At 42.3% G+C, this 15,207-nt stretch overlaps 1 protein-coding gene across 6 annotated transcripts in view; it reads right to left on the bottom strand.

The window, feature by feature from the left end:
• The window catches only part of sema4gb (sema domain, immunoglobulin domain (Ig), transmembrane domain (TM) and short cytoplasmic domain, (semaphorin) 4Gb), a 77,564-nt gene that overhangs the window by 12,136 nt on the left and 50,221 nt on the right, over positions 1-15,207 (bottom strand). For 4 of the 6 annotated variants that reach the window (XM_051066254.1, XM_051066257.1, XM_018693445.2 and 1 more), the window contains 5 exons: positions 12,927-13,220; positions 1,190-1,338; positions 704-766; positions 311-409; positions 121-214 (listed from right to left, as the gene is read on the bottom strand). In XM_051066254.1, the coding sequence (XP_050922211.1) occupies positions 121-214; positions 311-409; positions 704-766; positions 1,190-1,338; positions 12,927-13,071 (550 nt within the window). In that variant the 5' untranslated portion in view covers positions 13,072-13,220. The remainder of the gene's footprint in view (positions 1-120; positions 215-310; positions 410-703; positions 767-1,189; positions 1,339-12,926; positions 13,221-15,207) is intronic. The other 2 variants (XM_051066253.1, XM_051066258.1) reach the window with 1 other exon arrangement.

Raw genomic sequence — 15,207 nt, 5'->3', positions numbered from 1 at the left:
TGATTATCATGTTTTCCCTGCCTCTTCAAATCTAATAAAGTTCAGGTGCAGCTGTTTGTGTGCTGCTTTGACTGGACCAACAGATGTAGGACAGACTAGATGCAAATTCGGGAAACGTACCGACAAGGAGGCCAGTGTATCCCTTAGCTGGGTCATAGGGACACCTGTCTCTGCCCTCCTCAAAGCCTGAAGAGAAGCTGAACCTCTCCGCATCCTAACAGAGAGAGCAGGGGCGGGAAAGCGGTAAATTAATGATTTCATTTAGATTCTACTCATGAGTGTGCTGAAATGTAATCACTCGTGCTCTTACTATGTAAGCGCAGAGAGGTCTGAAGGCGTTTGTTCCACAGACGTACAGGTGAGTCTCGTTGTATCTCTGCAGAAAGCGGATGTGATTGTAACACTCTGTCTGCAGAGAGCGGAGAAAAACAAGTTATTTCAGGCTCTACAAAAAGCAAGACGCTGGAGAGAACACATGGCAGCCAATTCACTCCCATGCACAAAGAGCTATTTTACACAATTTTTTTTTTTTTTTAATGCTCAACCTTCAGTTTAGTTTCTACAGGTAAAGCAGATTAAGAAGGACCACTTTTTGTTGTCAGAAGTGAGCAGAAGTGTTTCATTTATGTTCTCTGATAATAACTGAAGACTAAAAAAAGAATAAGTTGCTAAGTAATAAGAGTGCAGAGCTCCAGCCTTGTACCTGATTGTCTCTGCCTTTGTTTAGACACTGCTTCTTCTGCTCAGGGGAAGCATCCCAATCAATCTGCAAACAACAGGGGGTAATAAGTATACGTCAGTTAGCTCAAATAGAGAGGGAAAATAGATAAATAGAAAGATCTCTTGATAGACAGACGAGGGAGAGATAAAGAGAAGAAAACAAGTATGTGTGTGATAAACAGGTAGAGAGACAAGAAGGACAGCACATTTAATTTTCTAGCTGCGTCACTGAGTTCTGACTCCTCAGTAACCCTTGAATAAACGCCTGGTGCATTTAATCCGATATCCATAAAATTGGAGGAACACAATGGGATTTGTTCAATCTGCTTAAGGCTATTATTAGTTTGTCCTCTTTTTAGCACTTAGGGAAAATGGCAGAAAAACTTGTGAAATGAGGTTTGCTGTTTCTTTGTTAACAGCGGCAATTACGTGGCGATATGCAATCCGCTCGCAGCCTCTTGGCACTCACTGTGAGGTTTGCAGGTGTGGAGATGTTGGAGGTGTTGAGTGCGTGCAGAGCTCCTCTGCCTCCCACGTAGAGCAGCCCGGCCTCCTCCTCCAGCAGGAGGGTGCTGTAGTTCTGGGAAGAGCCGGTGAAGCGGGCGCTGCCCAGCAGACCTGCCGATTCCCAACACACATTAAACCACAAATGTGGGGTTGTTTTTCATGTTAATGCTGCACCACACAATTATATCCAAAGCAATAGTTTAACTTAGTGTCAAGAACTGGGGGAGGGCTCTCACAAAGCCAGGTCCACAACCATCACAGATTCTGCTAAACCATTTATACATAAGGTAAATATAGCTCTGTAATATCTCTGCTGTTTCCTTTGGGGAGTGCTGTTGGGGGGAGGGGGGTGTTTGGTCTGCAGCAATGTTTAGGTGGGTGGTATGTGTCAGTGTAACATCCAGATGAATGTCAGGAACCAAGGTTTCCCAGCAGAACACTGCATTGTAATGAGATGATCAGTGTCATTCACTTCACCTGTGGTGGTGGTTTTCATGCTGTGGCAAACCCAGTCTTATTTATATGTATAAGGCTTATACAGTATATTATATACAGTGCATAAATCTGAACAACTACATCCATACTCTAAGAGTAGTTTGGTATAAAAGCTTTTCTCCTGACTTAACAATCCCAGAGTCTACACGCCCTCAAATGAGCATGCTTAGCGTGACTACATGAGGGTGAGACTCGACAACGGATCTGGGAGATGGGGGGTCGCTGGAGTGATTGCTGAGAGGACTGTCGGGAGGGAATGTGGGGATGGGGGCACAGAGGGGAGGCGAGATTTTAGGGCATTCAGCAGGAATTGCGCCCCAGTACTGCCAAATCGCATCAGCACTGCTGCGACAGCATCATCATCATCATCACTGCTGTGTGTGTGTGTGTGTGTGTGTGTGTGTGTGTGTGTAAGTGTGTGAATGAGGGTGATGGGGGAAGGAGGTTCACACAGTAAGTGGGCCAAGTTAGGGTTAGCTGAATAGTATGTGGTTAAAAACGTGATGTTTTTTGGTTGTCAGTCCTTGATGCGGACAAAACTATTTATCCATTGCAAAATAATTGGCCTGGTGCACTCAACTAAATATTTGAACGCACCCCGGTGTAGCACCTCAGAAATGGGGGCAGGTTGCTCTGCTGCTGTGAGACAGTAAAAAGGAGGACATTGTTTTTTTTCTGTGGGTATGGAAGCAGAAGTAGGTTTACAGAGCTTTCATTTGAATTTAAAGTTAGAGGTTAGCGTCTGATTAAATAAATCTGACATGCAGAAGACACACAGAGAGAGCAGCTGTCACAGGGGAATAATTGAAGGTTTCGACAGAGTGGAGATGGGCATATGAATCTCCACCTCCCCACCTCCTTCTCCTTCTTTTCCTGCCGTTGTGAACTGAGCATGTTCCGGCTTGCAGTAATAAAACAACCTATATTTGCCCCTCCCCTATATCGATTTGCTGTGGTGTGAGGGCCAGCACGCCTGTCGGGGATAATCTGTTCTCCTGTTTGTTGTACTTCTGACAGAGCAAGAAGGGACCTTTAAGAAAGGTCCAGTGCAGCTGCGATGGCCGGGGGTTTGCAGAGTAACTGCTGGAAGTATACAGATGATTAGCCAGCTATGTTATGGTTCATAAATTTCAGTTAAATGTGTTGAATTAGATCAGGGTCAGTAGCGTAACGTCGTCCCACTTCCTAAGCAAGTGAGAGTGATAGACACCAATTATAGGCCATAAAATCATTCTAATTTCTGGAATAATGTGATTTATATAAATTAGGGAACATCAAATATTAGAAAATCTCCCAGTACAATGAAGCAGGACTCCTCAAAACACATTATACAATCGTTTTCAGAGGGTGAGTAATACTTCCCATGACTGGTATACTGATTCTATGCAAAACTGGTTTAGTTCCTCTTTAGATCAGGAACTATTTAAACAAAGAATATAATAACAAGATCAGAATCTGATAAAGCACTAAATGCTACCTTTTGGTACTTGACAGGTTTGTTATTGTGTACTAGGTGAAACATTACAGTTAGTAACAAAAAAGCATAGCTGAGTTGGAACAGGGGCCAAGAAATGACTGTTCACATTCTTTGCTGGACACACAAAAAGACCACACAGAGACACAAAGCTACAACGAAAAGACACAAAATGATGACAAAACACAATATTATAACAGAAAGGCACAAAATGACTGCAAAGAGATACAAAAAGAGTCACAAAATGACTTAAGGGGAAACAAAACAACCACAAAAATGTTGAGACTTGGTGGTACTTGTATTTGTCTGTCCACAGAGGCCAGTTGTCTCATAATCCATCCATGCAAAAAAGTATTGAGGTGCATTATCCAGTCTTAACCATGCACAGGAATTCACCAAAGGATGGAGAGTGAAAAATCCTCTTATCAAAAAGATTAAGATTATGAGCAATGCTCCATGTGCCCAGTATGAGACAAAAAAATGACAAGTTTTGTGTCAACAAGTTTTAGCTAATCGGGAGATGTTGTCGAACCAGCTAAAGGATCCTCCCCACTGAAAGTGGAATCCCAGTTTATGTAAGGAAAAGATGGACACACATAAACAATCTTCAAGGCTTTGACCATCCTCAACTATCTCAGCTACAGAATTACTAATACTTTTACCGCTCTAATTCACAAAGACCATGATGATAATGGGGGTGACAGTGAGTCTCCCAGTGCGTTTGATCTTGCGTAATACAACACAATGAAAACCGGTTAGAGATTCCCCCAACATCACATGGAGGGTGTTTTCTTCCCCACATGACTCGCTGCTTGTCTAACTGTCACATGGACACGCAGGGCGATGACAGTAACACCGCAAGTGCCCATCGATTCCCCAGAGGACCAGAGACTGAGTCAGACTGCAGTCTCTCTTTCTGCCCACCTTCCTTCCTGTCAGCCTTTTCTTACTGGCTCTATCACTGACAGCCAGACAACTACAGGGACCCTCTTGCTGGTCAATAATTAGGTTATTATCATACTGGCTCTGTCACGCCCGTCAGACTGATTATAAGTGTGACGGCTGGGAATAATGACACTGCATATATAGCTCGTAGCAGAGGAGAGAAACCCTCCACTAAAGTTTCAAAACATCAACTCTGCACTTTTTTAAGAGCTGTGACATTTAAAAAATGCAGCATTTTAACACCATTGATCCTTGGAACATTTATTTTGAGCCATTTGTGTAAATATTGTAAGCCTTAGCCACCTGTCCCATCTCCTGTCTTCATATTGGCCTACGCTTAATGAGGATGCTTCACACTGATGAGGTCTAAATATATATACACACTTCAGATCGATCTCTTCTTATTCTTTGAAACCAGCCTGATTGTCTGACTGCTCATTTGTGCATCGTCTGTTCTTTTTAGTGATGCTGCTGTGTTTCCAGATCTTAGCAGCTGGTGAGTAGTATTGTGTTAAAAAGATGCCCAAAACTATGAATGTACAGCCAAAGTTGTATAAAAAGCAACAGAATTTGCTCATAGCTCATAGCCGAATGGTTAGGGCATGTACTGGGGGTCCCCTGAGCAGGCGGACTCTGGTTCGACTCCTGATCTGGCCAGACCTTTACTGCATGTCATTCCCCCTCTCTCTCCCTGTTTCCTGTCTCTCTCTTGCTGTACTATGAATAAAGGCAAAAAAAGCCCCAAAAAACTCACACTGGACAAAAAAAACCCACTAACACCTGGCTTTTGTTTTCAGTGTGAAAGGGTACAATCAGCATTCACTCACAGGTCATATGACTCTGCAGTAGTCACAGGTTTTTATCGGCTCTAGCTTCTGTTGACAGTGATGGAAACCTGAATGGACACGCAAATTTTTGCCCCTGTTAGAGCATATCGAAGTTCCAGGCACTGGTACATAAATAGCCAGGAACATTTATTGTTTCTTACATTTGGCATGAACAACACCTAACAGCGACTGCGTTCATCGTATGCAACACTGCAACAAGGTGAGGGGAGAGAGCTTCTCCTGATTAGAGAGTAAGTGGACTCACTGGCTTCCTTGTTGTTTATTTTCCTGCTTTCCAGTGTGCATGTGACAGTGTAGGAGACACACCAGGGAAAAAAAATGCAAACAGTGCACTTGCAATGGGAAAAGAGTCATGTAATGTGCTAACCTCATCTGTTCAGCATCAAAGGGAATTCAAAAGTCCAATTGTACTGAAGTGAACTGTCTAAGAAACTGTCGCTGCTGCTTCCCACTGTGGCAACAACACCACTAACAAAACTTATATAACTTTCAATGCAATCTACAGATAAGACTCTGTCACTGGCACTCAGTCAGATTTGAGTGAGCAATGAGCAGCTCCTCTGACACAGCCAAAGGTCAGGACACGCTGGGGGGGGGGTCTCTGGCAGGAAGCGGCAGGAGTCACGCAGCAGGGCACCCTCTCCACCTTACACACATGAAAAGCCACATAAAACACACACCTATACACAGTACATATTGATAAGCAACAAAGAGGAGAGGGTGACAAGATGCAAAAACATTCACACAGCCACGCAAACACACATAAAAATGCATAAAACAACACCTCTTGCATCTTCTCCAAGATCACATTTATTAAAGACAAGAGTTATGCAAACACAATAGGAGCCCAAGGCCGTGTTAAGACTCACTACTCGTGAGTCATCCTGGAGTGAGCAAAAGCCTTGGTTTCTATCTTATAAAAATAGTCGCTGCATGATACAACATGCAGTGCTGATGAGAAGGACTATAGTGACGAACACAGTGTCCCTGGCCCCAAGGCAGCAGAGCGACCTTGCTCTCAGACCTGGCATGATGTGACCGTGTGCTGTTTCATGCCCCTCAATCTTTGGTGACAACACACCCAGATGTATGAAAGAGCTTTTATAAACATGACTTAATGCATTTTAATTCTAAGTGGTATTTTATCTAATTTTACTAAAGCCCTCCAAATGAAACAATACATTTGTTGTTGGTTTGTGGCCTTCAGAACAAATAAGCATTTCCTGATTGAAACAGCATTGTTTCAAAAATAAAACAGCATATATTTTTTTTAGCATCAGCATTAGCACGACCATGAATATGAGCAATAAATTAGAGATAGAGATGTTGATTTTGACCTGCCCTTCCCTGAAGCCACTGTTTTGTATCCACAGCACACACACACACACACACACTGTACCTTGTGCTTTGCAACAAAATCAATGAGGAAAGTCAACAGAGCGCTGAAGTGTGCCAGAAGCCTCTCAGCCTGTTAGCTGGTTTCTATTTACTGTTGTCCTTACTGTGTTTGTGCACGCGCTAACGTAGACCTGTTTGTGTGAACGTTCGGAGAACATCACTGGATGAAGGGAGGAGGTCAAAACCACGGCCCCTTAGAAACATCTGTCAGTTCCTTCCAGTGGGTACACACACACACACACACACAAACACACACACACAGGCATTTCACACTTATTTCGCCCTTCATCTGTCTTGAAAAAGAGTGAAGAAATTTCTGTCAGTGAGTCAGACAATCTGAGGAGAGCGGGTTGTGTGTTTTTTTTTCCTCCGACTATGTCTCAACACTGAGCCGTCACAGGTGGCGCGTCCAGAATGTGCACACTTATGCTCAGACATATTTGTAATCCTCCATGTGGGGTCTGAGATGATAGTAAATCCGCTGTATGTTTGCATGTGTCTATCACCACAGTTTGTGGCTTCCCATGTGACTCACTGATCACTAGACTCGCAGCATGTGACACACATGCACAAACCGAAGCACACACACACACACACAGACACACACACACACGTGCTTACGAAAAGATTTGGGAACAAATGCTGGAAGGAAAGACTGACTTAACTTCTTTGGACAGTGTCAGAACTGTCGGTTGTTGTCAACTCTGTCCACATTATATAAGCATCTCCTTACTTCTTTACCAGGCCCAAGAGTCAGTGAACATGACTCTTTATTATGTAAGCAATAATACACAACTGGGTGTCCTGGCGTAGAAAACTGAAGTCAAAGAATGTGACGCAAATTATGGCCTCCATTATTATATGGTTCATTATTTTCTACGTCTGGAAGTATTATCATAATTATAGCTATTACTACAAACTGATGTCTGCTTTTTAAAGTTTGCTTGTTGTTGTTACTTTAATCCATTGTTAGAATAATTTCATTAAAGAGAAAAAGTACTGTTGCTATGGTTACCTGCAGTTTACAATCAAAATTACTGACCACCCACTGTCATAGAAATTTGTGTTTGACAAAAACACAACAGAATAATACCATTACAGACATTATAGACACAGATACTGGTCAAACATATTCATGTTAGTTATTATTGTGTTGAAATGAAATTACATATGATGTTGTTGTCTGTTGATTTTGTACACCTGTGTGTGTATCCTGTATGCTGTGAACTAGGGCTGTAACTAATGTTTTTTTTTTTTTTTTTTCATTATTGATCAATTGTTTGATCTATGAACTGAAAAAATGAAAAGATGCCATTCACCAGTGATTCAATTTGTTTGTTTTATCAGGCCAACTTGGCCAAAACCTACAGATGTTCAGTTTAATGTCATATATGACAAAAAGCAGCCAGTTCTCACATTCGAGAAGCTAATACCAGAGAATGTTTGGTATTTTTGCTTGAGAAATTACTCAAACCGATGAATCAATCATCAAATTAATATTTATTTTTTAACTGATGGTTCCACCTCTAAAGGCAACAACAGGCAACACAACAAACAGGCATTATTGATCTGCAGTGGGTGGGAAAACACACACAAGCAAAACCAGACGTGACACATATTTCACATTATAACTGCATTAGGAACTGTCTACGTAGTGATTAAGATGTAATGCCTTCCAGCCAACCAGTAACACGCATTTTAGTGGCCATGGTACACAAGATAATATATAGTGCATTCATCTACATATACCTCTGTATGCCTCTGTCCTTAAAGGTTCAGTTCACCCAAATGACAGCAACAGTGTTCCCATTACAAGGGATAATCTACAGTACTCACCATCAGTAAAGGTTAGATCCAATGAGAGCTGTTCACAGGTTCTGTGGTTTACAGGTCTGGTGTTTTTTGTAACCAGACAGAGAGTGTGAAATGTGAAGTGCAGGAAAAATGACATGTATTGCTACAGTTTTTGACCAGTGGCTGCCTGTTAATTGGTGGTGCGTCACACTGCTGTCAGTGTTAGTGTTCTCCTTCTATTTGGGTGGAACACATACTGGATCAGATCAAATTATCCACAGGTGTATACGGACCGAGCCAAACTGTCAGGTTCGGATAGTCTTAGGTTTAGGTTCCACTGACAACAATCTGCAAAAACAGTACAACTTATCAGACTTCGTCAGGGATAGAATGATAAAGTCCCAGACTTATTTCTATTGATGTCCCTCATCAAGATGGCTGCCTCTGTGGGTCGTATCAGAGGGTAGGGACAGACTATCTATATGGCCGTTCAGGTTGAAGGACTTGTTAAGATGTAAATATTATTGGATTAAAAAATTCTTTATACTAAGCAATGCCATTTAACTGCCATTGTTTAGGATTTGCTTTAAAGGCACGAAAGGAGGTGTCTTATTCTATTCCACCAGCACCAGTATGCAGGAATCCTGATCTGTCTCAGACCTTAATCTGGGAATTTATGACTTATACCTTAAAGCAATCAGAAAGCAGGAGGAACTTCCATGTAAAGTCCTAATTTAACCCTAATATGTAACTGAAGATGACGTGCCCTGTCCTCCACCTGGAAGCCTCAGGAGAAAGCCTGTACATAAATCTGATCACTTTGTTTGGTTTCAGTTTCAAAGCTTTTCTAAGGGCCCGGTGCCATGAGCTAATCACATCATCAGAGCTGTAACAAAAGGTTTTCCACTTTTGGATCAAGACCTCTACCACAAACAAACCTTCACTGTTTTGAGAGGAAAGATATCTTGGCAATAAATCTAAAACTATCTGCATGAATATAAACATTCATGAATGAGCATTTATATGCAACTTCAATTTTAGTTTAATATGTCAATCAAGCTTTTTCTCGCGGGGTAAAGTGAAGTGGGAGCTTACTACTCTGGCGTGTTTGCTCAGTTCTTCATGAATAAAGATGTCAGAGAGATCACTTCTTATCACGTCAAAGTGGCAGGGCTGTGTTTACCACACTACCAAATGATGACACAACCATAATGCCTTCTTTTCAGAGCTTGTTTCTGAGCCAAAACTTTCATAGGACTCCGACCAGGGAGACTGCAGAATGAGATGAAAGACAGCCAAGACTTTCATCTCAGAAAAGAAAAGCCAACCCCACATACAAAACACAAACAGTCCCCGTGTTATTTCAGGTCTTGCTAGATGCTATCAGTGAATCACCAATAAGATCCTGTCAGAGTTGCACATCAGCACTAGGAATAAGATCAAAGCATCATGGGAATCTCAGTGGATTTTACGGGGCCAAAGCATGAAATGTTGCCACAGAGAGAAAAACTATGATGGTGAAAACAAATGGTGGTGTAACAAGGCTGAGGTGGAGATTAAACAACTTTGGCCAGAGCAGCAGAGGCCAAGCTGATAATGTGAGTAAATCATCAATGTTTTCTGTGTTCGACACGCACTAGATACAGCTGCTAAGGCTGTTTGCTAAGACAATAATAGACTTGGCTGAACAGTAAATTGGTTACCATCATTGATCTGTCTCCTCAGCCCTGTAATTACCAGGCTGGATGAAGAAAACTTAAAAATAAAAGCGTCAAGTTGGAGGGTTTTATTACCACCATCACAATAATAATAGTGCTAACAATGAGGAAACTCACTACCGAGACTTCTTTTGCCATCTCAGCTTATCATAGTAGCGACAGACAACTTACAGTGCATCAATATTTCACAACTGCATTACTTCAGGTCTGGTGGCAGAGGCACCCCACAGGCAAACAGCAGAGTTCAGAACACAGTCAAGCATTAATCTCACCTCTGTGAGAGGAAGGCAGCCGCCACCGAGCCACATAAACACACAAATCATCAAATTTACCTATTAAAGCCACACACGTGACAGAATTCTATGGCTGTATTAATCTTTTCTTAATTTTCTTAATTGTTTTGCCTAAACAAATGTCTGAAAATAGCGGCAAATGCCTGGTAATGTCTCTGCATGGTTCTTCCAGTATGCAGGAGCCTTTTCTTTCCTTCTACAGTGGTTTTTCCGACACATCTGGTCCCTTGAGATTTCCATACAAGAGTGCATAAAGTCATCTTGTGCCATTTTCTGTCTTATCAATTTGAGCTCCCTCTTACACAGCATGTCCTTGTACTCCCACTCATGCAGGCCATCTGTAGAGCATACTGTAAATTAATGAGCGCCCCCTCACCCCAGCTGAGAGAAATGATATAAATCCTCCCACAAAGACTCCCATAGGTAGTGACACCCACATACAGCATCCATCCTATTTCCATATAGAGAAGCACACACCCAGGCAGACATATCATCCTTGTGAGAAGAAGCTTGTCACTCTCCGTCCACCTCCAAATGACATGTGTCTCCATGGGGAAAGTGACAGGGGGTGCATGTATGCAGATTTTACATGAAGTGAGAAAATGCATGCCCAACTTTCCCCACCGTACACACACACACACACATATATATACACATGGGGTACACAGACACACATGGGGACTGATGAAACGCATGCTGACACACGTGCACATCCTGCACTCTCACATGCACTGACACGCCTCCCCTGGTGATTAGGAAGTAGGTCAAGGACAACTTTCCATGAGGGCACAGAGAAAAATAAAATCTGCGATGATAGACTGGCTCTGGCTGCAGCACAGAGAAGCGCCCACAGTGAGCAGAGAATGTATGATTTATGATCTCAGGCAGAGTCAGAGATGTGTAAATAAATAGCCAGAGGCATGACGATTTAGAGGCTTTCAGAATGGACAATCAGCCCTGTCAGTGATGCTCGTACAAACTTACTTAATGAGGCTTTATGAATAATACGTGCTGCTCCATCTGATGAACTCCTCAGAGTTAATCGAGTGTGTCCTTTTTATTTGGCTGATAAATAACTACATATTAGTATCAGTCCAGTTCTGTCAGCTCCAAATGGTTGCAGGGAACTGTAAAAATGGTGCCACATTCAGTATTTGTGTATTTCTTATTGCTGCAATGTCTGCTATACATACTTTTCCTTCAGTATTTCTGTAGAACACAACAAATCAGTGCATTGTGAAACAAAACTTGAAGGTGACGTTCTTCACTCTCTGACGAACAGCAAACAAAAATTGCTATTTGGATCAAGAAAATGCACCATAAAGTAGCAAACACATCTTCTGTTATATACTGTATCTCTGAGTGATTGTGATTCAGCCTGTCAGGCAGCATATCCTCCCATCATCTCACACTGCAACACTCTCAACAGCTCTTATGACATTGCACCGGAGATCTCGGCTAGCAATAGAGCCGGCCCTGTTCACTCCACCCGTCCTCTAATAATACTCATCCTCTGAGGACTGAAGAGGAGTGGAGAGGGGTGGAGTGGAGTGGAGGTAAGAGCACAGCTATCCGATCGGTCTGCCGGTGCCGGAGTTCCCTCCTCGCTGCAGCTGCAGTGGTAGCCTCTGCCGCAGTGGTGGGGAGCGAGGAGAGAGGGAGGGGAAAGGTGAGCCGGTGGGGAGTGAGGTGGGTAAGGTAAGGGGAGGAAGGCAGAGGTGCTGAATCTTGTGTGTAAATACCCACTCTGCGCCAAAACACACCTATTCAGCAGAATTTTCTGCACGGACACTAATCAGGTCTACTGCGCTCAGGTCCTCTTTTATGAGGGCCTCTTGTCTATTGTTTCATTAGAAGTGTTTGCTGAGCCGTGTGATCTAGGACAGGGCTTGAGAGAGGCGATTAATAACTCTGAGCATGAAGGAGCTGTCTTCAGGGCCAACTTCGAAAACTGTGCCACTTCTTTAACGGGGAGGGGAGGAAGAAGCTGGAGCAGCATCAAATAAGGACAGCAAGGTGAGTGTTTGGTGGACTTGTGCACGTGTGTTTCCATGGATGGATCTAAAACAGTGGTTTAGAAAGTCAACAACCTCACCCACACTTGGGGGATAATTATGTTGCCATATTTTGCAACTATGGTTCCCATGATGCTTTGAGAGGATGTAAATAGGAAGTATGACGTTTCCATAGACTCAGTGAATTACGCTGTTTCCTGCATTTTGAGCCCTGTTTATTTTTGTTCCTACATTGGTTTATATTTTGGCAAATTAGCACAATTTAAAGTATGTCCAATTAGGTATTAGCAATTCCTGTTTGCAGTGTACATGGAGCTACTGATAACTGTCACTGGATTGTTAAGTTGAATGTGATAAATCTCAGGCAGGTCCCGGAGTTATAACTTTTGTCTATGAGCTTTTGTCTATGTTGTTTAAATAATGCCCCCCCCCCCCAAGAAAGTTTAAGTCACACAGAATCTGAAACTATGTGTATCATGTCTGTGTGTTTCAATTTGACTGTGATGAGAAGAAGTGGCTGAATTACCATAATTGGTTCCACAGCCACTGCTGCAGCTCCAGCTGCTGACAGTGTTGGTAAGTGGTCAAAATGAGCAGACCAAACTGCAATAACTAACTTCTCATTGTTTTCCCATTCTTTTAACACAGACTCCTTGCCTCATGTCTCTCCCTCTGCGTCTCACAGTTGGAAAACCTCTCATCTCGAAAATTCGGCTTACCTTTGGAGAAGACAGTTGTCCTGGGAGTGACATCCAAGTCCAGAGATGGGCTGAAGGGGAAGGCCCACAGCTGTGACAGCCTGGCGAGGAGCAGTAGGAGCGGCAGCAGGAGCAGGAAGGGCTGAACTGATCGCTGGTCTCCCATGTTTAACACACAGGCTTGGGTCCAAGCACAGCTTCGACTGTACTCAATTTGTTGTGCACAAACAATCTAAGTGTGAGAAGTGTGTGTGTTTTTGAGGCCTGGCAGCAGGCGGATGCAGACTCTTTGATTATCCTCCAGCTGAGAACAGTCTATGCAGAGACAGAGAAAAACAATGTGTATAACTAAATGAGAAATGATCCAGCAGACCAAATGAGATTCTTGTATTGAGGTAGAAGTGGTGTTCAGACTCGGAGAGAACAATTAAACACAGAATGAACATTTGCAGAACAAACACTCTACCACCTGAGGGAAAATGCTGTACTGTTCTTATTAGTAATAGTTTATGTACACAGATCCTTAAGTAAAAGAACCAATATAACAATGCAAAAACATTCCACTGGAAGTAAATATCCTTCATTCAAAGCCCTCAATAAAAGTGGCTGAGGTGGAGCTAGTTTTAACCACTTATATACTCTGTACATGCACTGTTGAGGAGTTTAGTCCAGTGGTTTCAAACCTAAAGGCTAGGCCCCCCTCAGAGGGTCAAAAAAGAAATCTCAGGGGTTGTGAGAAGTTTAATGAGATAAGTTCTTCTACATTAATCCATATTCATTATTTGGACTTTTCTCTAACATTAAAGTAATTTTACCTCTTCAGGCCTTGAGGAATTTTTTAATGAAACCATGGGAAAAGTTTACAAGAAAAATGTCTTTTTGGTTTAAACATGACCAACTACCCTCTGAGGGCTCACAAGTCAAAAAGGTTTGATCTTTTTTTTTAAGTTCTTTTATGTAATAATTTATTCTGACAATTAACCGGTAGCTACTATATAGCTGTCAAATCAAGGCAGTGTGGTAAAAGGTATCAAGTTAGCCTTGAAAAGTAATGAACTATAAGTAGAGTGTAGCAGAAATTTCACTTCAAAATTGTACTTTAGAACAGCATTTGAAGAAATGTACTTGGTTATTTTCCATCACTGGTGAAAGTAGCATACATTAGGTGGCAGGAAACACCCCCAACAGGTCAAGTGCATCACAAAGCTTTCAGAGAGATAAGACAATTCCACTTACTCCTCCAATCTGACCTTAATATCCCCACTGTTTATCAGACACAGACGTTAATGATGTCTTCAGATATTTCAATGGGTATGATGAACTTTAGTGAAGAGACACACTGCATGAACTTTCCTGCCTACTTAACAGCATGAGCAGAAAATTACTTGCTGATATGCATGATCACTTTCTGATTACAACCACTTAACCAAAGTAAATGAGTAAGGTGCTGTTACATAAAAGACCACTTAAAAAGTTTTGGGAGTTAAATAATGCACCCCTGTGATGTGATATTGCAACACACAACTTCATCTCTTAATTAGCTGTGTGCACACTGGAGCAGCATGATGGATAATCTAGAGATTAGGCGCTGTGCCATCAGCACAATCTCCGCCTGGCTGCTCGTTCTCTGGCTCTGTCACTGATCAAAGGGTCAACACTGCGAATCCCGCCCCACCATGCAGTGACACTAGAGAATCACCAGCTTAATCTCCACGGCTACTGCTGCTAATCGCTCTCAGCGTGGAGCACAATGAGGCTAATGACCTCTCGGTTAGCTGTTTGGGTGCTAAGCTTTGGGAGCAACCTATAGGATGACAAAGTGAGAGATGAAAATGGGAAAGAGTTATGAATGGTGCAGGGATCTTCTTACCTTGCATTTACCTGCAACTATTTCTTAAGGCTGGCTTTACCCCGTGTAATGTTCATAGTTTTGCTTCACAAAATGTACAACTGTACAACAGTTTCAGTTTGATTGATGACCTTTTGCAACTGTGCTTGTCAACTTTTATTTTCCCAAAAAAGGAACAGACAATGCTGACAATGCTACTGACTGTAGCCTCAAGTGTCATTGTTTGTGATGATTCACTAACACACTAAAAGTATATTCTTAGGAACCAAATGTCTTTTGTGTTTCTTTTAGAGCTTGCGTTTTATGGCTCAGTTGGGACCCAAACCTTTATCCTTTCTCCTCCAGTGTAACACTTTAACTCTTTATAAACAAAGCTTTTACTTAAATCATCATCATCTATGCATTTTGCCATCACCAGGCAGGTGGCATGCCTGCTTGTTTCATGCTCTTCGT

This window comes from Lates calcarifer, linkage group LG23, assembly GCF_001640805.2.
Source record: "Lates calcarifer isolate ASB-BC8 linkage group LG23, TLL_Latcal_v3, whole genome shotgun sequence".
NCBI classification, from domain to species: domain Eukaryota; kingdom Metazoa; phylum Chordata; class Actinopteri; family Centropomidae; genus Lates; species Lates calcarifer.
Note: the sequence above shows the minus strand (reverse complement) of the source record. Positions and strands in the feature narration are given on the sequence as shown.